This window comes from Cydia pomonella, chromosome 27, assembly GCF_033807575.1.
Source record: "Cydia pomonella isolate Wapato2018A chromosome 27, ilCydPomo1, whole genome shotgun sequence".
NCBI classification, from domain to species: domain Eukaryota; kingdom Metazoa; phylum Arthropoda; class Insecta; order Lepidoptera; family Tortricidae; genus Cydia; species Cydia pomonella.
Genome location: NC_084729.1, coordinates 9,845,368 through 9,871,198, shown reverse-complemented (window position 1 = coordinate 9,871,198; position 25,831 = coordinate 9,845,368). Strand labels below are relative to the sequence as shown.

General features: G+C 38.0%; 1 protein-coding gene across 1 annotated transcript; it reads right to left on the bottom strand.

The window, feature by feature from the left end:
• Positions 1–4,390: 4,390 nt before the first annotated feature.
• On the bottom strand, positions 4,391–25,798 carry LOC133532354 (zinc finger protein 709-like). The gene is made up of 12 exons (XM_061870967.1): positions 25,022–25,798; positions 22,418–22,549; positions 20,220–20,517; positions 17,068–17,294; positions 14,757–14,884; positions 13,000–13,074; positions 11,688–11,817; positions 11,447–11,568; positions 10,102–10,198; positions 9,276–9,428; positions 7,987–8,088; positions 4,391–5,812 (listed from the first exon to the last, which is right to left on the bottom strand). Exons 1-12 carry the CDS (start codon positions 25,160–25,162, stop codon positions 5,672–5,674), a joined length of 1,746 nt encoding a protein of 581 aa, XP_061726951.1. The 5' UTR covers positions 25,163–25,798; the 3' UTR covers positions 4,391–5,671.
• Positions 25,799–25,831: the final 33 nt, after the last annotated feature.

The following is a 25,831-nucleotide window of genomic DNA, read 5'->3' as shown; positions in this document are numbered from 1 at the left end:
TCGAAAAAAAACAAAAAACAAATCTTTCTAAATGTATTTTTTTTTTTGGTATCGATAACTTTTATTAAATTAAACATAATCTAAGTATTTATAAACACAACATAATAATGTATAATTTGGATTAAGTGAAAAAAAATATCTTCCATAATAAAAGTCGGTAAACATTATAAATCACTTTTTTTTAATTTGAAAATATGTTTCTATGACCTTACAGCAGTATCCAATGAATGAAACTTAAAATTAACACAAACAAACAGGTACATGAAAATTATTACAAATAACAATCAGGTACAAACAAATAATTACAAATTATTATCAATATTTACATTTTCATAAATGTAGGCCTCGCATCCATCACAGAATCTCATCAAATCTGTGAACCGTCTCTTCTTATCCATTGTGGCTGTAATAATAAGTATGCATTAAAGTTTACATTTTTCTAAGTTATGTAAAGACAAAGAGAATTGAAATAGAGGTGTATTGTCAAAACTTTGTAACGACGTAAATTCACTCATCATCATCATTTTCGCTTTTCGGTGAAGGAAAACATCGTGAGGAAACCGGACTAATCCCAACAAGGCCTACTCTCTGGGTTGGAAGGTCAGATGGCAGTCGCTTTCTTAAAAACTAGTGCCTACACCAAATCTTGGGATTAGTTGTCAAGCGGACCCCAGACTCCCATGAGCCGTGGCAATATGCCAGGACAAGGCTAGGAAGAAGGAGATTTTTTTATTTATTTAAAACGTGAGATGCCCAATGTTTTTTTTTTATTTAGGGACTTTGCACACTGCATTTTTTTTTATTACGATCACAATCATTCAAAAATTGCTTCATATGGATGGTGATAGAAGATATTGATTTAAACCAACATGATTTTCGTTCATAGTTTTAAAACGAATATGGGACTTAATCGCGTAAACTTACGTTTATTATATGGCTGGTTTACACGATCAAGTCCCGTATTCGTATTAAAACTATGTTGATAGAAGAGTGAATATTTAACCAAGCACTTGCAGAAGTGCATTTGGGGGCCGTTAAAATGAATAAAATGGTTCATTACATATGTATATGCATCTATTAATGCAGTTGCAAGTCAGAGGAAGACCAACGGAAATGGCGGGACAATCTTGATACAATTTGTAAGAATGATGAGGGTATTCATTGGAGAGGACCAAATGGCGGGAAAGTGGGGAGACCTCTGCCCAGCAGTGGGACACTCTTAAAAGCCGGGTCCACACACAGAGCGAGCACACGCACGAGGCAATTTCCTCATGCACAAACCGGCCAGTGTAGTGCCTCGCGCGTATGCTCGCCATGAGGACCCTTTATACCCATGAGTTTTCAATTTATATGATCCCATTTCCATCGCAATGATAATATTTAAACACTCTTTTTAATCTTTCTAGATTTACATGATTAATTGGGCATCATATAACTTTCCAATAATAACCTAAAAGTTAAGAGATGGAGTTGACACCAGAGAAAGTGTGTGTAAAGTCTGTACCCTCATCCTCACGTATAATAGTAAAAGATCCGTTATGGACTGAGGTGTCTGTAAAGATAGAGCCACTGTGGGTTGATGAGGTAAGTCAAAGTCAAAATATCCTTTTGAGAATAATTAATTTCTAATTTCTTAAAAAGATTTGTTGTTATATTATAGAGATGTCAAAATTAATAATTAGATCATCAAACACTAAAAAAAATATAAAAAATACTAGTCTAGAAAGTTTCGAAAATAAAATCTTTGAGAATCCATCTCTCCTCTATTTTCTTTGCTGCAAGGCATATCAGGAAATGTGAAAATCTTTGTCTCATTTCATGAGTTGACAGAACCCCACTACACGGAGCTCCTATTTCTAGACAGTTTGCCCTTCGGGCATCGGAAGCAACCTGACGAACCTGTCCTACATTTCTATTGGTTTAATGTGACTACCGTCAAAATATTACACAGGAATATTACGATCTGCCGACAACATATACTTTGAAATATCAATTTCTTCATTATTAACATAATAAATAATTAAATTTATATTTCCAAGGTAAAAGAGGAGCCTCCAGTAGCGTCTGTAACACATGAGCCAAGCTTGCATGTGCATGTAAAGATTGAACCGGAGGAGGAGTTGCCCACGGTGCAAGGTGTTGGCACGACGATTATGGCAGGACTGACCAGCCATGTGGAAGATGTGCTTGTTCCTGACATAGAGCAAGGTAGAAGTCTTTTAAGAGACATAGAAACCTAGCCACCGCCATACAACCAATATAAGACATTGATTAGCGTTTAGTACAAATAAGTAACACAGAGCCAATTATAGGTCTCCACCAGTAGCAACAGGTTAACAAACAATTGGTGGTTAGCACTAAATTTTATAATGTGTTACCAACTAATTGAACTAATATTCTATGAGTACTTATTATATATTGAACTAGGAAGACAAAACTTATTAGTAAATTAATATGCATTGATCGAGTAATGTCGAATATGACTCGCTCACTTAATCACGTAACGCTAAATGCGTATGTATTCATATAAAGTGAGATGAGGTAAGAAGAATTCCGGGGCAACAATAATAATTTATGTAATCGTCATAGTGTTTATCATGCCTCTAGCTAAATAAACTGTGTTATTTTTACCACATCTCACCTTACAGTAAATTTTTGTAGTAACTTTAATCTGTTGGCGGGTAAATATAAAATATACTTCATATTTATATAATTTATGTAATAATTGCAGGGCCAAATCAAATGAACACAAACAAGAAAACCAAAGACACAAATAAACGAACAAGAAAAAAGACCCAAACTAGGAAATACAAAACCTACACTTGCAATCACTGTAGTTACACAACTACCAGAAAGCTTTGTTTAGAAAGTCATAGAAAACAACACGCCAATGAGAAACTCTACATATGTGACAATTGTGACTACACATCTGAAAAGAAAGCATTATTAAGAAAACATATGAACAATATACACAAAGAGAAGAAAAAACACAAATGTAGCCAATGTAGTTTTACCAGCAACCGTAAAAGTAAACTGGTCACACGCAGGTGAAAAGCCACACAAATGCGATCAATGTAATTATGCGACCACGTATAAGAATGATTTAGTAGTTCACGCGTGGACTCATGTTGTTGAGAAGCCGTACAAATGTGGCCAATGTAGTTATTCGACGGCTTCTAGAAGACGTTTACATGAACAATTTTTTTTTTTTTTTTATATTATAGGACATTATTACACAAATTGACTAAGTCCCACAGTAAGCTCAATAAGGCTTGTGTTGAGGGTACTTAGACAACGATATATATAATATATAAATATTTATAAATACTTAAATACATAGAAAACACCCATGACTCAGGAACAAATATCCATGCTTATCACACGAATAAATGCCCTTACCAGGATTTGAACCCGGGACCATCAGCTTCGTAGGCAGGGTCACTACCCACTAGGCTAAACCGGTCGTCAAACATGAAGAGAAACACGCTGGAAAACCTTATAAATGCAGTGACTGTGCTTTCGCTACACCAAAGCGGAGAGAAACTATACAAGTGCAATCAATGCGGTTTTTGCAGTGTTTCCGGACACTTATTTGCTGGTTCATGAAAGAATACATACAAATGAAAAACCTTATAAGTGTAATCAATGTAGCTATGCTAATCGAAACAAAAGTGCTTTACGCACGCACGAGAAGACGAATTCTAGTGAGGAGCCGTTCAAGTGTGGTCATTGTAGTTATACTAGTTTTTATAAAAGCAATTTGTTGCGCCATGAGAAAGCACATTCTATTGCAAGGAAAGACCCTATACCATCAGGTACCATCACCATTTGTTAGAGCTACTCTCCAGCAACGAAATACACCTCTGTTCGTAATTCCCAATGACATTAGTCACTAGTCCTCTATATGTTGCACTCAACCATATTAATAATATTGTTTTCCATAATCCCACTCTTGACATATTCTCACAGACAGAACCGAAATTCCTAGCCGCAGCAGCCCGCTACCTAGAGTCAATATCGACACCCACAACTATTAATATTAATTAAATTTAGTGATAAGGTTAGACTAACTCGTTTTAAGTATGTATGTAACCCGATTAATATGTAATTAATTATTATTTTGGTCAATAAAGTCTATTCTTACCTTATCTTATGTATGTAACCCATAACTTGCATGTCTGGTTTAACTGTTAATGTAAGTTGGTGAATAAGGAGCTTTTAATAATTTTCTGCTCCCAATTAAAAAAAAACTAAGCAAATTGTGTAAAAATATTTTCCACAATGTCAATATACTCAGAGAGGAAAATGGGAACTATGTAAAGGAAAGCGATCGTCCATTATTGTCTTAAAATTTATTGAAATAGAATGGGTTAAAGTGAAACAATACGAATAATCATGTGTAATACTTTTTTAATACAACAGAATATCGATGTAAAACTTGACAAATAAATACTTAAGAATAATTACTAATACAACATTTACAAATACCTTCACAGACTTTATTGCACATTATCTAAGCACTAATAATACTATTGGTTGAGATTCTTATAGCAAGTATACTATACACCGTGGAGCAGAAGTTACCAACAAATTTTAATAGCGGCTATTTTTTACTAGTTCAACTTTGCCGAGGTTTTGCCTAACATAGTGCACTAACAGCAAAAAGAAATATATTGACGGTCAAATATGTCGTAAACCCTGCAAACATGTTGTGGGTAGTTAATATTTGTACAACATGGTATAGTCGACGAAATATTATTTGCACCGATGAATGTTATCGCTAATTTTTTTTTTATACTACGTCGGTGGCAAACAAGCATACGGGCCGCCTGATGGTTAGCAGCCTCCGTAGCCTATGTACGCCTGCAACTCCAGAGGAGTTACATGCGCGTTGCCGACCCTAAACCCGCCCCCCCTCATTGAGCTCTGACAACCTTACTCACCGGCAGGAACACAACACTATGAGTAGGGTCTAGTGTTATTTGGCTGCTGTTTTCTGTAAGGTGGAGGTACTTCCCCAGTTGGGCTCTGCTCTAGATCTGGAATGACATCTGCTGTGCTGTGCCCTACCACACAAAGCGCGATGACATTCACAATGCCCATACATCTCTTTTGGACGTAGTTTAAGGACGTACCCGGGTCCCGGGTAATGGTTCTTTTACATTAGGGTTATAAAACAGGTAAGGGAATTTATTTGTGGGGAACAAAGATATTTGTTCCTGAGTCTTGGGTGTTTTCTATGTATATAAGTATGTATTTATCTATATACGTTCGTATATCGCCGCCGTACTACTTAGTAATACAAGCTTTGCTTAGTTTGGGCCTAGGTCGACCTGTGTATGATAGTCCCCATATATTTTTATTAATAAAATTTGTCTTGTACCTCTGATCGACGATGAATATTTTATTCTAATTACAAACTACGAAGACACTCACATATCCAAATAAAGGAGCCTGATACATTAAATTTCTTTGGATATTAAGAAAAAAGTAAGTTATTTGAAATTTTGCCATCTGTCTCTGTCTGTCATTTTGACGTTTATGTTTGTTAGAAAGGGACAAAATTCAATCGGGCATCTTCATGTGGACGTACGGGACGTGTGTGTAGTGTACATATATGGCTTGCTGCATATGTTGCAGGCGAATGGTTTCTCCATAGTGTGACTATAGTCTACTCCCGCTTGAGGTTGCGCCGGCGCGGCGGTGCGGGCATCTTCATGTGGACGTACTTGACGTGCGTGTGTACGGAGGCCGCTTGTGTGAACGTCTTGCCGCAGATGCTGCAGGCGAATGGTTTCTCACCCGTGTGAACCTAGTAAAAAATGGCGCATCTATACTAATATTATAAATGAGAAAGAAAGATTATAAATTAAATAAGCCTTGAGAAAAGTTTGAATCACCGGTCCCGGGGAAGACAATCATTTTGTCAAAAAATGTATTTATTTTAGTAGTAGGCGTTAATAGTTCTTTCACATATACAGGGTGTTTACTTAGTCACCTGCAATTAGAATCAGAACATTTATTTGCTTTCACGTATAAATACATGCAAATACAATTATAAAATATACTCAAAAGTACTCACATGCTAAAACTTATATATACTTATTATTCGTATGTATGGGAGGTATGCATTTTAAAATAATTTACGGAGTGAAGATATAGGTCATATTGAGCAACTTTTATTACGAAGCCAACTCCAAAATCGCAAAAAATGTTTCATACATTTTGGCTGTCTGACCTTGACATTTCCAATGGGATAGTAAATATTTTTTCGCGGTTTCGGGGTGGGTCCCATAGTAAAAGTGGCTTATTATGACATATATATTCACCCCGTAAAATATTGCAGGTGACTAAATAAACAACCTGTACGATGCTGTAAACCTGTTACCCCTTCCAAAAAGGGGAATGGAATGATCTAAGAACCTGAGGGTCAACCGCGAAGAACTAAATTTCATCGCTTAAATATGCTAGAATTCAAATAAAGAAATTTTAAATTTCGTTTTTCGCGGTGTGACTCAGTATGCTTGTTTAAGGTGAAATACAGGCTGTAGGGGACCATTGACAGCGCAGACTTCTGGCCGAAGAGTGTCGTGTTTCGGATGTTCCGGGGAATGCTGTAGAATCTGACACAAAACAGAGGATCCAACGAAGCTACGCCGTTTGGTCGCCAAAATATTGTTTAGTTTTAATAAATTATAAATTTATATGTATGTTAGTTTGTAAGGTATCTATGGGCCTTGTTGCCTGATAATAAAAGGTTTTTGATTTTGATTTGAAATAAAAAGTGTATATTAGTACTATATTATTGGTATGAAGTACGAACCGTGCTGTGAACGGTGAGCGCGGACTTCTGCGTGAAGGACTTGTGGCACTGCGCGCACTTGTACGGCCGCTCCCCCGTGTGGGAGCGCAGGTGGCACTGGGACATGCGACAAATATATTGTAAGTGCAAAGAGAAATAAGTAAGCTAGTAAGTAGTGTTCACTTCATACATAAGTAAAAATAAGTAAGTTAGAGCTTAGCGAAAACTTATTTATGATAAGATTCTAACATAATAAGCATTAAGTTTTAAGCAAATTTAAAACTTATACAATGTGTTTGTACACGTATAGTGGAGCCGTAAACCACGTATAGTACGACGAATATCGACAAATCATCCCCAATACCTATGTTTTTTACTCAACCATTTTAAAAATTCACCCCTTCAAAGTTTTATGCTGCCACACGACTGGACTTGGTTAGTGTATTATCTGTCCATTTACCTATCGCACATTTAAAAAATAATTTCTCATTTCTATAGTAGAGGTAGGTTTAGCCATTACAATTTTCAAAAATGGAATGTATATGTAAGGTTGCAAGTTAAGGGCTATATGGTGGGTGCATTTCCCACCCAAGCTCTATATAAATATTTGCGAGTGGCTAAAGATACGTTGGTGTCTGCCCTTATGTCGCCGGTGTGTATAGGCTGGTGGTATTATAGTCTTTACGTCGTGGTGTTAGGTCAACTTAGGTGTATCAACATAGGAGACACAAATCGTTAGAGACACCGCGGGCAGCTGTGGGGTTTCTCCCCGATGTGTGTGCGCTGGTGGTATTAGACCTTATGTCGCGGTGTTAGGGTCCACTTACGTGTAGCAACATAGGAGACACGAATCGTTTAGGACACCGCGGGCAGCTGTGGGGTTTCTCCCCGATGTGTGCGCGCTGGTGGTATTAGACCTTATGTCGCGGTGTTAGGGTCCACTTACGTGTAGCAACATAGGAGACACGAATCGTTTAGGACACCGCGGGCAGCTGTGGGGTTTCTCCCCGGTGTGTGCGCGCTGGTGGTATTAGACCTTATGTCGCGGTGTTAGGGTCCACTTACGTGTAGCAACATAGGAGACACGAATCGTTTAGGACACCGCGGGCAGCTGTGGGGTTTCTCCCCGGTGTGTGCGCGCTGGTGGTATTAGACCTTATGTCGCGGTGTTAGGGTCCACTTACGTGTAGCAACATAGGAGACACGAATCGTTTAGGACACCGCGGGCAGCTGTGGGGTTTCTCCCCGGTGTGTGTGCGCTGGTGGTATTTCAGGATGGTGCTGTTCTGTAAAGAAATGCTATTTTAAAATTAGGTAACTATTAATTCATCACTAAAGAGTTATTCTTTTTAAAAAATACCACGTCTGTGGAAACAAGCATACGGCCCGCCTGATGGTAAGCAGTCACCGTAGCCTATGGACGCCGAAGATAATACAATGAGTTAGTGAAAATTATAGGCTAGTCTGATAGTTATTTGAAGTAGAATCTCAACTCAACGTTTAGCAACTTGGCATATAGAAAGCCCTATGCAAATGACTCATTTATTAAAAAAAAAAACCTAACTTAACCGAACATCACGAAATCAGCAATGTCCAATTTAACTAAACCTACGCCACGTTCAGCCCAGGGACCGGTCCGATATCCCCTTCGAGGGTTTTTGGAGAGATATTTCGTAAGGCTTTGCTTACCAAAGCCGTTGCTAACTAAAACCCTTTCATTTGGATTTTTAAGCGCTTCATAGTAAGGGTAAGCTGATATCCGTTCCTAAGCGCTAACCCCTCGAAGGGGTATCGATTATAAATTATAACGCTTATGCCATTTTCAACTTTCTCCTGGAAATATCAATAGAATCAAATATTGCTTATTTATGTTTAAAGAGAAGGATTGGGTGTCTAGCGCGTTGAGAGTACAGGCGTTATATTTTTTTGAATTAGGAAGGGGATACCCTTTCATTTAGCGGTATCTCTGAAAGGGGAACCCCTTCCTAGAGCTAAGTCAAATGAACGGGTAAGCCATTCAAAGGGAAAGCCAATCGTTGGGGCAGTTCGATAAAGCTAAGCCATTTGATGGCTTTTTCTGGGAAAGGGTGGACGGGTCCCTAATTTGACGATATTTTGTGAAATGATTAGTATTCAATTTGATGGGTATTATAATTCAAAAGTATTATGAAATAATATTTACATCAATAAATTGCTCTGATAATTATATGTAATACTGTCTTACTATTCATAAGTGCTCGTTGGGGCTATTCGATGAACGGTTAAGCCATTTAAAGGCTTTTTCTGGGAAGGGGTGGACGGGTCCCTGATTCAGCCATTTGGTTAAACGTTGCGATCAAAAACTAGGCTGGATGTTCTTCAGCCATTTAATTGGAATAGGCGTTTAATGAACGGCCTAGGCGTCTAATTAGCCAATTTAACCAAATGGCTGCGAATCTTAATGCTGATTGTACCAGAGCACCATAACTCTCACCTTGCATCTCTTCCCGCACAGCTCGCACATGACTACCCCCCCGTACTGTTTCCGCGCGTGGTGCGAGGCCTTCCGTCTCACACTCTTCACTTGGAGGTGGACGCGCTCGTAGTGGACGCTCAGAGATGCCTCGGTTAGGAATGTTTTGTTGCACTGTGGAGAGATAAAAATATTTAGCTGTCTCCGTTAGGACTCGGACAACCCGCTTTCGTATAAATAAATAAATAAAATAAATAAATAAATATTATAGGACATTATTACACAAATTGACTAAGTCCCACAGTAAGCTCAATGAGGCTTGTGTTGAGGGTACTTAGACAACGATATATATAATATATAAATATCTATAAATACTTAAATACATAGAAAACACCCATGACTCAGGAACAAATATCCATGCTCATCACACAAATACATGCTCTTACCAGGATTTGAACCCGGGACCATCAGCTTCGTAGGCAGGGTCACTACCCACTAGGCCAAACCGGTCGTATATCCGGGAAGTTTCCGCAATTCTCAACTGATTCTCGCGAGTTTTTGAAAGGATGTTCAGTATTTACACAAAATGTCTCTGTCGTTTCGTTTTTAGAATAATGTTCATAATGGTAGAAATTGGCATAAAATACTCAAGTACGATGATCTGTGGCACTTAAGATCATTATAAGTACGTTGTGATAATGACTCAAAGTAAGTTTTTTTTTATTTTACATTTTTTAAGCTTATCAATCTTAACGCGAGGTCTATAGCTCAAAACAATAAATACTTAAGAATAATTTACAAAGTTTGGTTGTTGTGAGCGTTGTATCGATTATGAGTGAAGTCTTACCTCATCGCATTTAGTCTCTGGTTTGCTGTGCCGCTCCTGAGTATGGGTCCTCAGCAATTCGTCGGTTGTTAAGTTTTCTCCGCACAGAGTACACGCTCTAAACAGTAAAAAGTTTTTGTCAAAAACTTCATTTTCGATACAAGCTTTCATCGCTGTCTGAACTTTTCTTTCAACAGGCAACATACCCATCCGCATAGTTCTAACAAACCCAATGATTATTATTTTTTGCATAGAACACAGTTATGAGAAGGTGTTACAAAATAAAAGATATCCGTGCATTCAGCCTGCAAGCAGGCTTGCAAATATTGTGAAAAAAATCAGACAAGTGCGAGTAGGACTCGCCCGCCGAGGGTTCTGTACTTTTTAATATTTGTTGTTATAGCAGCAACAGAAATACATCATCTGTGAAAATTTCAACTGTCTAGCTATCACGGTTCATGAGATACAGCCTGGTGACAGACGGGCGGACAGCGTAGTCTTAGTAATAGGGCCCCGTTTTACCCTTTGGGTACGGACCCCTAAAAACAGGCAATATACAAAGTTTGCAACGTCATGACAACGGATAAAAATCGAGGATCAATATAAACTAAAAATGGAGTAAACGATGTCAAGGATATATAAGATAAAATTTTTGAATTTAACAATAGGTACCTAATTATTAATGTCAGTCACAATTCAAACACAAACACAATTAGGTTCCGTTATTTTATCACAGAGTTTCTATGGCCATCTCCTATGTCCATCATCAGATCAGCTCGATGGTATCATGATACTGTATTGTCCCCTAACTTATATATGTATGTGAAGTTTCAGCTCAATGAAGTAATGGTAAATGGGTCTAATTTATTGCACGATTTGACCCGAAGATATATAAATACTAAATACTAACATACATACATTGCAAGTTAAATAAAAGCTTGTAAAATATAAAAAATTACAACAAAACTGCCTAAAATAACTGAGACTCCTGTTCTAAATAAATATTTTTCTATGCACAATAATTTGTGTAAGACAATAAATGGTCTATTTAATCGCATTTTATATACTTTCAGTGTGATATCTGTATTTATCGGAGCCAGCAGAAATTCGAATTTCTGTGTGGCTACGTCACCAACATTTCTACAATGAAGATTTATAGGTTCGGTCCAAAAACACTACCCTGAGCCCCTGAGGTACACCATGTTATTCGTTGCATTTTACCAATATTCGAGACTTCAATTTTTTACAGTTCTCCAAATTTGAGTAAATAACCGCCTAAATGTTCAAGTAACCTCTTAACCCCAAAGTGCTTGAGATTTTATACAAAAATGAAGAGTGATACAGTCGAAAGCCTTAGTCAGGTCACCTCATGCTCGGGTTGCACACGTTGTCGAGCGCCGTGAACGTGTGTCGCGCCATCGCGTACGAGCTGGCGAACTGCACGCCGCACGTGCTGCAGTTCAGGGAACCGGACTCATTCTCGGAATTCTACAAATAAATAATAAAAATAAATCAACATTTGAGGAAATCTCAACCCCCCGGACCCGTTAGTCACTTTTTTCGTAGTTCATATTTCAGTTTACGTATCGTATCGATGTGGTAAAGACCTGTTTGTGCGCTCGGGTCTTGTGCATCCTGAGCCCGAAGTCCCCCTGGAAGGTCTCCCCGCACACGTCGCAGGAGGTGTTCTGGGTGGGATGCTGGATGCGCACGTGCGTGCCGTGAGTGGATGGTTTCCTTAAGATAAGAATTAAGACGGTTACATTTTAAAATCCTACAAGCGGGCACGATATACATCAATGAGAACTCCCTAGGGAATGATAGCTTTTTTTTATTATGTCACTTGAATGAATGAATGAATGAATAGAGCTTTATTAATTCCATACAGATTGACTTAAATTAAATTACACATAAATATTACCATTGATAAATTGATTCTTGCATACTAAGTACAATAATTAATAATACATTTCAACAAAATTTAAAGGAAAAATATCAACAACATGCAATAATTTAATTATTTGTGAATAAAATTAATATTTTAAGAATCCTATTATTATTATTATGCATTAAATAAATAAATAAATATTATAGGACATTATTACACAAATTTACTAAGTCCCACAGTAAGCTCAATAAGGCTTGTGTTGAGGGTACTTAGACAACAATATATATAATACATATATAGATATTTATAAATACTTAAATACATAGAAAACACCCATGACTCAGGAACAAATATCCATGCTCATCACACGAATAAATGCCCTTACCAGGATTTGAACCCGGGACAATCAGCTTCGTAGGCAGGGTCACTACCCACTAGGCCAAACCGGTCGTCAAACCGTGTATTACATTATTATTTTTATTTATTTATATTATTTTAAATCTGTGTGGACCCCCTTCGGGTAAAAGCCTCTTCTAAATGTCACTTATTCATAATTATATTAAAAAATACTGATGTTAATAATTAAATATTTTTCTATATTTTTAAAATTATTTGATTTGATTAATTAAACAGCCGTTTAAAATATTTTTAAATAATTCCCAATCGTGGCTGAATACCGAATAGGTGCCTTCGATGCCTGACCTGCCAAGAAAATACAAAATGGCGGACGAATGTTTGATATGTCACCGTATTTAAGAATTATTTCCCTTACAATTTAGTTTTTTCTTCGCAAGTGTGATGAAAAACATTATGTGTAACTCCGGGGGTAAGAAATTTGCAAACTCGAGTCTTGAATTACCACCCTCGTATCCAAAATTTCACTTACCATTTCCATTTGGCCGAGATTTAATTATATTGACAGTTTTTTGGATATTTCTTTATTTAAAAAAAAAATATGCCGATGGATTTAAAATTGTATGATATCTTTACTAACAAGATATGGTTAAATGTATTTGACACTTGGCACTCACTTGAAACTGGCTCCACAATATTTGCAGACGTATTTGAACCCGCTGTGCTCGCGGAAGTGCGTTATGGCGTGGTACCTGTGGATAATAACAATTTAAGACTGTTAATTTATTTATTTATAGTGTCCCACGGCTGGGCAAGGGCCTCCCTCCTCCTTTTCCACGTATCCCGGTCTTGACCTGTCTCCCACCAGTTCCTGTCGACGGCGTTAAGGTCATCTCGCCAACACCGTCGAGATGTGCCGCGACCTCGGGTTCGAATTTGTGGGGCCCACTTTGTGGTTGATGTAGCCCACAAATCATCTGGCATACGGCAGACGTCTCCCGCCCAGTCCAAATCCAGCTTGGCGGCTGTTGCAGCCACGTCAGCTATTTGGGTTTTGGAGCTAAACTGTTCCTGATGCGATCGGATCGGTCAACTTCACGCCGAGAATACGCTCCATGGCAAACCTTAAGGGTGGATTTCTGAACTTTAGGACCAAGTCTGTGCTTCGTAGGTCAGGATGGGAAGAATACACATGTCTATGGGCTTTCGTTTTAGAGATAAAGGGAAACCTCCCTTTATTTGCTCATATAAGACCTTAAAAAAACTTTTTTCTAATTATATAATTGGTCAGATTACACTAAAATAGTACCGTAATGATTTTATGTGGTATGCTGGTATAATAATATAATCCCGGGTTGTCTTAGGTATATATTTCATAATATAGTTGAAATGTTTTTACACGTTTTTATTTAATTTCCGGATAATACAAGCTAGATTAGACTCACTTCCCATTCTTCGATTGAGCTGAAATTTAACAGACATGCAAGTGACAATGTAATATTATAATAAATAAAAATAAATAAATAAAATATTATAGGACATTATTACACAAATTGACTAAGTCCCACAGTAAGCTCAAGAAGGCTTGCGTTGTGGACACAGGACAACGGCATACATAATATATAAATATTTAAATGTATAGAAAACACCCATGACTCAGGGACAAATATTCGTGTTAATCACACAAATAAATGCCCTTACCAGGATTTGAACCCGGGACCATCGGCTTCATAGGCAAGGTCACTACCGACTAGGCCAGACCGGTCGTCTAAATTATGGTACCATAAAGTTGATTTGTTGATGGACGCAGGAGGAACTCTGTGATAAAACAACGTGATTAAATGTGTTAGAATTGTCTCGATAAGTATTAGCTAGTTGATTGTTGAAAGAAAACTACCGTCAGCTATAATAACTTGTACCAAAAGTAAGTTTTTAGTCAAAAAATTAATTTCAAACTAAAAACTTCCTTCTTATGATAAAATTGGACAGAAAACTACACAAATATAGTACCTAGTAGAGCTTCTGTGCACTCTGTGGTAAACGCGAGTTATGTTACGAGTATATAATCCAGCGGCCACCATTTTTTATATTGATTCTTGCTGACTAGAGGTTACGCACTGCACGGCTCGAAAACTTAAAATATTGCTTTACAGTACATATGGTGCTACTTTACCGCACTAGTTCGAAAATTAGCATATTACGTTATTGTGTCGAACATTTAAAGGGCCATATGTACTGTAAAACGTTGTACGATACATGTGCGAATAGGTAATTCGCAACTCGTGTCGATTTAAAACACTCCCTTCGGTCGTGTTTTAATTTATCGCCGCTCGTTCCGAATTTCCTATTTTTCGCACTTGTATCGTAATGTACTATTGTCTACCGAGCGGTTATTGTAGTTGAGATATTTTCCCGTAATTTCGGGCTAACCCACCTATTACTGGCGACGAAGCGGCAATCCTTGCAGACGAACTTGAGGCGGTGCGTCTCGGCGTGCGTGCGCAGGAAGGCGGGGATACGGAACCGCGAGAAGCACAGCTCGCACTGCTGCGCTCCCACACTCTGTACACAAAAGTTATGTATATAATGACCCAATATGTACTCGTTTTTAGGATTCTGTACCCCTAGTGTAATTTTAGTCGATAGCGAAACGTGACGTACGCGTTTGCGTTAAGTCCCATTTTGTATGGGTTTTTGAACAGCGCGCCAAGCGGGACGTTTTGGAAAGTCAAAAATCTCATACAAAATGACACTTAACGCAAACGTTTCGCTGTCGAAAATATTTACACTAGGGGTACAGTACCAAAAAAGTACAAAATAAACACTAATAGTGCGACTCTAAGATGGTATCACGGGTAAAGAGGGGTATGGACATTGTGAATATCATCTCGCTTTGTGTGGTAGGGCACAGCGCAGCGGTTGTCATTCCAGATCTAGAGCAGAGCCCAACTGGGGAAGTACCTCCACCTTACAGAAAACCGCAGCCAAATAACACTAGATCCTACTCATAGTGTTGTGTTCCTGCCGGGGAGTAAGGTTGCCAGAGCTCAACGAGGGGCGGGAGGGGGTTAGGGTCGGCAACGCGCATGTAACTCCTCTGGAGTTGCAGGCGTACATAGGCTACGGGTTGTTGAAGGGTGTGGTGTTACGGTCGGCAACGTGCACGTAACTCATCTGGAGTTGCAGACGTCCATAGGCGACGGAGACTGCTTCCCATCAGGCGGACCGTATGCTTGTTTGCTACCGACGTAGTATAAAAAAAACTCAGTACGTCCGTCGGTCTGTCGTATCGCTAAATAACTCGAGAACTCCTAAAGATATTCTCGGGTCAGAGGTGTAGGGTTAGAGCCGGTGTAGCTTTATTTGACGTTCATAAGCGCATTGTAATATGACTACTTGAAAATAAGCTATCTTTATCTTACCTTTATCGATTTGTAGAATAGTCATTAACACTGCTAACCCAGACACATTGAAAGTTATTTTGTATGATATAGGAGGAAACAATCGTCTGATGGTAAGCGATTATCATACACCTGCGACATAAGAAGTGCGAGTGCATTTCTAGGATTAAGATGGGAGTGCGCTCTTTTATTGAAGGTTTGATCGTCGTATCTGCTCCATCGTCATAACGTAAGTAGTACAAATATGTGAGCGTAGAAGGGAGGTAGAAACAGTTTTAACACTTTCGGTGCCGGGCGCACAGTTTCCAGAATGAACACACATACGTGTTTTTAGCAGTGAATGTGTTAAGCAAGTTAAGAGGCTGTCAATACCTAAAGCGCGCACACTGTCTATTTGTATCGGAGTAAATGAGATAGCACTGTCGCATGTTACTGGGCCTGGGCAAGGGAATAATAAGAAAAATATTGAAATAAAAAAAAGTGGATTATTAGTGTAATATTTTACTCAATAGAGGTTTAGATATAAATGTTTTGAAATTGTGATTTTAATTGCAGACCCATAAGTCAAAACAATAAAGACAGAACCGTTTAATTGTGATTTTAAGACCAATCTTTGCAATTATTTTCTATCGAGCCGATTTCGTTCAATCATGTATCGAGTACAACCACGGTCTTTGAAATATAATTAATATGAACATATATTTTTCTTACTTGACTAAAACAACTTTCTTTCTTAAAAAACTGTTTAAGTAACATCAATTTCAAGGACATTGGGTGTTGACAGCCTCTTAAACTAAAGGTTGTTTCACAACCACAACCACGCGACAACCACAACAACAACACGTGGTCGGTCGCATATTTGGTATTGAAAATGAATAGTACAATTCACACGTACCACATTTTGTCATAATGTACTACGTGTGAATTGTACTAGGCGTAGCCGAGGGTTCGATACTAAGGATGTCGCATTCGTATATACGATTATTCGTATCATTTTAAACATTCGCATTGACTTTCGCATCAAATGAAGTGAACCACATTTTGCCGTAATGTGGTACGTGTGAATTGTACTATACATTTTCAACACAAAATATGCGCCCGACATCGTGTTGTGGTTGTCGTGTGGCTGTCGCACGTGTGAAACAACTCTAATACAATATTTTAGGTAGAAAAATACAAGGTGCAAGCGACAGATACAGGGACATACGTCGCCAGGTAATGAATAAAACAGAGTATTATAAAAATATCAGTATAAGACCTATGGAGTGAGAGGAGACAATTAGAGAGAGGCGGATATATTTGTTGAATTTTCTTTCTTTTATAGATAGATGGGAAAAAACTTACCGGGTCATGATGCTTCAAATTATGATTTTTAAAAGTAGCTTCTGATGAAAACCCTTTAAAGCACAGCTGGCATTTGTACGGGGAGTTAATATAGTTTGAGGAGTTCTTCCTGGCGGCCATGTTTTCTAGCTGCTGCTCCATCGTGAGGACCACTATCTCCATGTTGTATTTGGCCTCGAACGCGGGGAAGTCGGCCTCGCAGTCGAACATCTTCTTTATCTTCTTTTCTGTAAATATTAATACCATTTGAAATAATAGCTTAGTTCATCTTGGCGTCCCAGATATCGCTGTATATAGTAATAATCTTATTTATTGTGCACAATGAAAACATGATTAAATACAGCAATTAACATAAAAAACTAAGCAACAACAGGCGGTCTTATCGCTAAAAAGCGGTCTATTTCAGACAACCGTCAGGTAGTAGAAATTACGGTAAGGAAGAAATATGTATAAGGGTAGCAAAAATAAATGGAGAACCAGAACAGGGGAAAAAATAAAACAGCACAAATATATGTATATTTAGATAGACAAAGCGCTGGTGGCCTAGCGGTAAGAGCGTGCGACTTGCAATCCGGAGGTCGCGGGTTCAAACCCCGGCTCGTACCAATGAGTTTTTCGGAATTTATGTATGAAATATCATTTGATATTTACCAGTCGCTTTTCGGTGAAGGAAAACATCGTGAGGAAACCGGACTAATCCCAACAAGGCCTAGTTTATCCTCTGGGTTGGAAGGTCAGATGGCAGTCGCTTTCGTAAAAACTAGTGCCTACGCCACATCTTGGGATTAGTTGTCAAGTGGACCCCAGGCTCCCATGAGCCGTGGCAAAATGCCGGGACAACGCGAGGAAGAAGGAGGAGATAGACAAAGCGTTTATTTGATTGCTGCAAATATACACAATTTAGAAAAACATAGGCAAATTGAGGAATACACAATTAACAAAATACACAAACAAAACAAAATACAGAATCTCATAAACATAACAGGAATAGCGGAATAACTTGCAGTAGTTACACTGTGCGCATTGCAGCCACAACTAAAGGGTGCTCAGCTATACGCGTCACTCTTTCGAGCAAAGCACTGATATTCTACCAGAACCTAGATTACGTGGTGAGTGTGATGTAAAATTGTGGATGGAGTGGTCATTTTTTTTATACCACGACGGTGGCAAACAAGCATACGGCCCGCCTGATGGTAAGCAGTCACCGTAGCCTATGGACGCCTGCAACACCAGAGCGCATGCGCGCATGTGCGTTGCCGACCCTTTAAAAACCTGTACACAACATTTTTTGAAGAACCCCATACTGTAGCCCCTCGGGAAAACCTCGGCAGGAAGCTCATTCCACAGCCGAAGCGTTCGCGGGAGGAAATTCCTCTTAAACCGCACAAAAATAAAATACTAAATATTAAAAGTGATAATTGTTTCTAAATAAAAGAAATAAGTGAAGTAGTACCGAGAGATAAAAAAGTGAACATAATAAATGATAATAACAAATATAAAAGTGTGTAGGTTCGGTGTAATATCTCCTAGAAATCCTCCGAAGTAAATGTATTTTGAACTCCTTGGTTGGTTTTAACAAGGGTAAAAGACATAGCATTATGATCTCAGTAGCCAGTTTTGCGGCAAGTATAGTAACGACGACTTTTGGTGTTCTTGCGAATATCGGTGTTTTAACGAGTGACCCAGGAGAACGTAATGGCAACGATTGACAAGAAAAAGTTGATTCACCCATTTATATGTCGGAGAACGACTGAATCGTGCCATCTATCGCCTTTAAGAGGCGTTTCATCACGCCATATTTTTTTTTTTTAAGGTTATTTATGTCAATTGAAGACACAGGGCCCTCGCTAGGGATACGGGCGACCCTGTGCCCGTGGTGACATTTGTGAAAAGGCTGGTGTGATTTATGCGATGCCGGGTCCGGCATCACCATCAGTCAGAAAGCAATGGTGATGCTCGAGTTGAAGACCCGGCGTTGTTGTTATGAGTTAAGGTGGACCCATGGTCCCCGCATTGAGTACGGGCGGCCATGGGTCCAGGTTGAGTTTTGTGAAGTTTAAATTGTTGCGATTTAATTAGATTTGTTTTTAGTTGGTGAAAGTTATTTTGTTTAATTAATGTGAAATTTGGTTTGGGATTTGCGAAAAGTTTAATGTTGGGTAGAGAAATAGTTGATTTAAATTGGTGAGATTGGTTGTGGTTGGAGGGACCGCAGTAGAAATAAATAGAGACACTCAACGGACGCTGCTGCCCGACCGTCGGTTTTCCCTTAGTCGCCTTTTACGACACCCACGGGACGAGATAGGGTGGTGCTATTCTAAACGCCGGCACCACACGGCGGAAATCATCACGCCATATTAGATAAATAGGGTGTTACGTTACTCCCGAGTGGCGTTCGACGAAGTTCCGCCAAGGCGTCATAGAGTGCGCTGTTAGAACAATTGAAATCGAGAAGAATTGATGCCATGCTGTCAATCATTCTTCAGATGAGAACGGGAGAAGGTGACGTTGATGGCGGTTCCTGGGTCAAACCCACTGGCTTGCTTATGATAAGAAATGTAACGTGTGCTATGAGTTGTAATCAGTCTTGCCCAGTAAAGACTGTGAGTTGAACATCGTATTTCATTGAAAACCCTCGTCATCCACTATTGAACGCTTTGATGTGTTGTCGCAAGTATGATACGCCCGCGATTTCCGACATATATAAGTGAGAGAGTGGGACGCCAGCCCGCTGCACGAGCGCTGGAGGGGCTACCACAAGCCTATCGTGGCGGGCTCAGGGTAACCCGGGACGCAGGCCCTTATTAGAATTTTAATGTAATATAATATATTGTTATGTAATGTAATTATGTGTAAATGTATAATGTATATGGAAAATTTCTGGATTAAATTTCATTCATTCATTCATTCATTCATAAGTTTTAAGGATTGTTGTAAAATTTAAAATATTTATTTACCATTAGTTATTAGACTCATTAGTTAGTTGTTTGTGTATTAAATATTCTTTGATCTCATTCTTGGTCAATGTCATGTACTGTACACCATAATTGTATTATATCCTGGTATCTCTATCTTTAATCATTTTTTATATTTAAACTGTATCTTTTACCGAGGTATGCCAATAAAGATTATATTCTACTCTAGCTACTTACCTTTAGGTAACTTCTTTTTCTCCCTCGCAACTTCCTTCTCAACCTTCCTCTTCCTCTTCCTCTTCTTAACCTCCACTTCCTCTTTATACTCCTCATCCACATCATAGTCTATATTATCCTCCACATCTATATTATTATCTAAATCTTCGTATTTCACTATATCTTCATTTTTGGATTCTATTTCGTGTTTGACAGTGGGTTCTGGTTCGTCTTGATGTTGGTATTCGATGAGGGTGGTAGTGTGGACGGTAAGGTTTGTGAACTGAGATTTGATGGTTGCAATGGTGCGTGTAGTGATCTGCAATAGGGATGTTTCCTGTATTTTATAGTTATTTACGATACAAGTGCAGAAAATAGGAAATTCCTAACGAGTGGTGATAAATTAAAACACCGAAGGAAGTGTTTTAAATCGACACGAGATGCAAATTACCCATTCGCACGTGTATCGTACAACGTTTTACAGTACATAACGGAATGTAATAGTTATTTAGGATACAAGTGCGGATTACCTATTCGCATATTTATCGTAGAACGTTTTACAGTACATATGACACTTTAAATTATCTACATAGTTACATAATGTGCTAATTTACGCACTAGTGCGGAAAAGTAGCACCATATGAACTGTAAAAATTATTTCACACCATGCACGAAATAAAGCACCGGATAATTATAAGAAAAACACGGCAGTTATTTTTTGAGTTTCTATTTAATAAGAACAGAACAATTACGTAAATACTTTTCGGACGTACACCAACATTGTAAGACTATATAACGGTTTTAAATGGGTACAATATTTCAAATATGTATATATAGGTATATGTATTTATTATAATACTATGTATTTATGCATGTTTGTTTATAATAGTAGTGTTTAGATAGTGACTTTTATCTCTCTGTACTGATTTTCTTTTCCGCACCAATTGTTGACGGTTTGGCCCAATGGTTGACTGGTAGAGAATGCCTTAAGGCAATAAGTCCGCCATTTGTACTTCTTTTTGTATTGTGCAATAAAGGTTAAATAAATAAATAACAGAATTTAAATAAAACCGGCCAAGTGCGAGTTGTCTGTTGTTTGGGAGCCCCCTTAAATATTTATTTTAATCTGTTTATATTTTTAGGGTTCCGTAGCCAAATGGCAAAAAACAAAACCCTTATCGATTCGTGATGTCTGTCTGTCTGTCCGTCCGTATGTCACGGCCACTTTTTCCGAAACTATAAGAACTATACTGTTGAAACTTGGTAAGTAGATGTATTATGTGAAATTACAAGAGTAAACACATTGCAAGAAAAATATTTGGTTTCATTGTAATATTATAAGGAACACATTTAATTGCACCAAATAAAAGTAAATTTAATTAAGAAAACCGTTTTATTAATCTCTAAGCAATGATTTTTATTGTAAGCACAAGCCTAAAGTAAACTTAAACTACTTAAGAGCTACGCGATAGATAATTATCACAACGATTGCTTAGTTCTTTAATTATTAACCACTTGCACCAAGACACCGAGGATATGGTTCACGCGGCCCTTTTGACCAAAGAGGTTCGTCCGCTCCGAGCGCCACGAAGTCAATGGCGGGCGATGGCTGTGCGCCGCGCGCTCATCTACCCTATAGCCAGGTAGCCAGGTATAGGTGTTGACGTCAGGAGCGATGGATAAAGGTGATGGCAAACTGGTTGCGCTTATAATATCATAATCTTCATTTCTCATGCCATTTTGATGTAATTCACAACCCTATAGACGGGTCCACACAGAGCGAGCATACGCGCGAGGCATTTTCCTCACGCACAAAATCGGCCAGTTCAGACGTGCTCTGTGTGGACCCGTCCTATTAAGTAGATTTGAGGAGATTGTTCTGGAAATGCCGGGACCGTAACCTGCAACTCCAACTTCAGGGAATTGGGCTGAATGAAGCAGCATGTCATCGAAAGACCGCCTGTTTCCGGCCCGTCCCTTCCCTACACTTAAGTATGTTTTATAAGCCTAACTTTCAGCCATTTTGAAAATAAATCTTCAATAAAACACCTTGTTGTATGGCTACACACTTGTTAATCAAAATACAATAAAGATTCAAAATGTATAATTAAGTAGATATAAACCGATATCATATAAACATCATCAATACTTTTGGTAAAAAGACTAAAGACTCAAAGCTTAGTAAAATATAAAAACATATGTGAACTGAAAGAACTCACTGCATTCTGTTTCTTAAGCGTCCGCAGCAGCTCCTGTGCCCTACGGCTGCTAGCTCGGAACTGCTTGAACTTCGCTAAAAGTACCCGGCAGAATGCACACACATGCTGTGGATACCCATCTATTATTGACACCTACAACAAACACAAATATTATTTCATTTATTCCATTTAAGCTTAAATTATTCTATAGACAATATATATTTTTTTATTAGCCCGATATAGTGTCCCACTGCTGGGCGAAGGCCCCGTGATCTCCACAGCTCCCGCTGTTGTACTACTTCTAGCCAGTAACTTGTTTACGAATGTGAAAATATAACAGAACAACTTGAAAATAAGGATGTTGCAATTTTCTTCTGTAGACACCTTTCTGGGTAAACACCTTGTCCAGCTGTTTCAATCTAACTGCCTAGAGTCAGAGAATAAATAATAGTACTACCGTACAGAAATGTCACTTCCTACAAAACTGAAGTTTGAAAGCGATTAATGAATGAATGAATGAATGAATGAATTTTATTTGCGGAATACGGGTTACATAGGGTTGTTAAAAATATAGTATATACAAGTTCTCCATATTCTACTTAAACAAGCATGCAAAAATTATCTGTATTTTTGATGGATTGTTAGTGATACAACAAAATACAGAGACTTAGCCTATTAACAAGTTTTATCGAACAACATGTATACTATTACTATGTACATTTAACATTAAAAAATTCTTCTATAGTATAAACATTTAGGTCACATAACCAGGCATACAAATTTGTTTTAAACTGGTTAAGGCATAGATTTTTTATATTTTTTGGAATCTTATTATATATTTTTACACACATAAAATATGGACTATGTGTCGTTTGTTTCAAGCGAGCTTTAGGTACATATAATTGATCTTTTTGTCTTGATATCCGGTCGTTGTAGGTTTTAACTTCATAGTTTTTAGTAAAATAATTTTGATTGCTATGCACAAATACAGCCGTTTCGTATATGTATAATGAAGGCAACGACAGAAGTTTGTGTAGTTTAATTATGGGTTTACACGAGTCTAGTGGCTTAAGCGAAAATATAGCTCTAATACATTTTTTTTGTTTAACAAAAGCTTTTTGCATATCAGGGGAATTTCCCCATATGGTAAGACCATAGGGGAGTACAGACATAACGTAGCCGTGGTATGCTACTAGGGCTGCCTCACGAGATACAGATTGTCGTAACTGTCGGAGTGGAAAAATAAATTTATTCAATTTATTACATATATTTTCAACATGGACATTAAAGTTACAATGTTCATCCAAATGTATACCTAGAAACTTTGTGCTGTGATCTTTATCAACTTGTTCTCCGTTATAAGTGATGTCAAGTTCCTTAGGTTTGCTCTTTCTTGTGAGGAATTGTACATGTTTAGTTTTAATAATATTTATGGATAGGTTGTTGTTTTCTAGCCACTGTATAGTCTAGTTAAGGGACAAATCATGCTGTCCCTTTCTAATATATGGCAGTATCACTTTAGGCTCTTTAAGGTTGTCAAAATTCAAGTCATTATTTTATCTGTGGTTTTGCACATGTAGGGACGTCAAGTTATGCCAACGCTAATAATTGCTCAAAGGCATGCTGAGCCGAGAATGCCCAAAAGCTCTCTGCTGCTCTCTCTCCCTCTCTTGGGTACCATTGGGTGACTCGCTTGCTCCATTTATCTGTGCCTCGGATGATATGGCCAGCCCATTTCCATTTATGTCTTCTAATTAGACACACTGGCACCGTCCCACCTCCAACGGACTAATGTAAAAGCGGGCGCAGCGGCGGAAAGCGCCGAAATTTTAAAACGTAATAAATATAAGAGCCTCGGTAGAGAGTACCATTTTGTACCTTTTGGCGTTGAAACTCTAGGTCCATGGGGTCCCAGCGCGCACAAGTTTTTTGGAGAAATCGCGAAACGTCTGGTTGACGTAACTGGTGACCGAAGAGCTGGCGGCTTCCTCGCACAACGTATCAGTATTGCGATACAACGAGGAAATGCCGCCAGCATCCTTGGTACAATGCCTCAAGGGCCTATTTTAGATATAAGCTAGTTATAGTAATCATCTTTATATATCCATTATGTATATTGTTATTGTCAATAAATAGATTTTTTTATTTTTATGGCAATGTCTTGGACTTTCGTCCTATTCCTAATTAGGGTGTTTCGTTGCCGGTCAGTCTTCTTCTTTTTTCAACATCAACAATAATAAAATAAAATTCATTGAAAATATTAATTCAAATTAAAGTATTTATTTTGATACCTACATGTTTTAATCACCATCATCATTTATTATAAATAATTTTAGCAAAAATTATAATGTAGTCACAAAAATTCACAATTGAAATTAATTATATGTGTCCCTAAACCACATTAAATTTTCAATGTATACGATAGTAAGATAGAAACATGAAATAGAAGCAAAGACATTCATATTTGTTTAAGTTTAATTTTTAAAAATCATAACAAATATAACACTGTTATTTTAATATTTTTATTGAAGCACTATAATTATATTTGTTCATGCATAAGCTACACAATGTCTTAACACTTTTATAGTTATATTAATAATAGTATAGTATTATTAATAAGCTTACCTCAATCCGAAGCAGCTCCAGAATATCTTTTTCTAGTCCATTTTCATAAATATCGTACAACTTAGCTTCAGTGGCCAGACAAACCCGGCAAGCTAGTAATTGTTCGCTGCTGCTAGCATTTTCGGTTTTCGCCGACCGCATCTTTACATAAAAACCCAATAATATAATAAACAATATAAAATGTAATTCATAAATACGAATTGTTATTCATGTGTATTATTTTCATTTTTCCTTCGTGCATATTCGGGATTTCATTTGACGTTCATGTAAAATGTTGCCACAAAAGCGTAGAAGTAGTAAGAGAAATAGTAGAAAAAACCGGCCAAGTGCGAGTCGCATTCGCGCACGATAGGTTCCGTACCATTACGCAAAAAACGGCAAAAAAATCATGTTTGTTGTCCCAGCCCAGCCCAACTTAATTATTTATTCTTTTCTGATTTTAGTATTTGTTGTTATATAGTGGCAACAGAAATACATAATCTACTATCACGGTTCATGACATACAGCCTGGTGACCGACAGACAGACGGACACTGGAGTCTTAGTAATAGGGTCCCGTTGTCCGTTGTCACCCTTGGGTACGGAATCCTAAAGGTCGTGTTAGTCAAACGGTAAAACAAACAAAAAAAAAAGTTGTTGAGTGCGCTGAAATATTTATAAAGCTCTTCACACACCTTAGATAATTAAGTAACTGACGACAATAACGCAGCTACACGTTAGGCACTGTAGAGATATCTGCAAACTTTTCCTTAGAACTTTTATTTGTTTTTTACCGTACATTTTTTGTACAATGTGTACGGCAGCTTAAGGT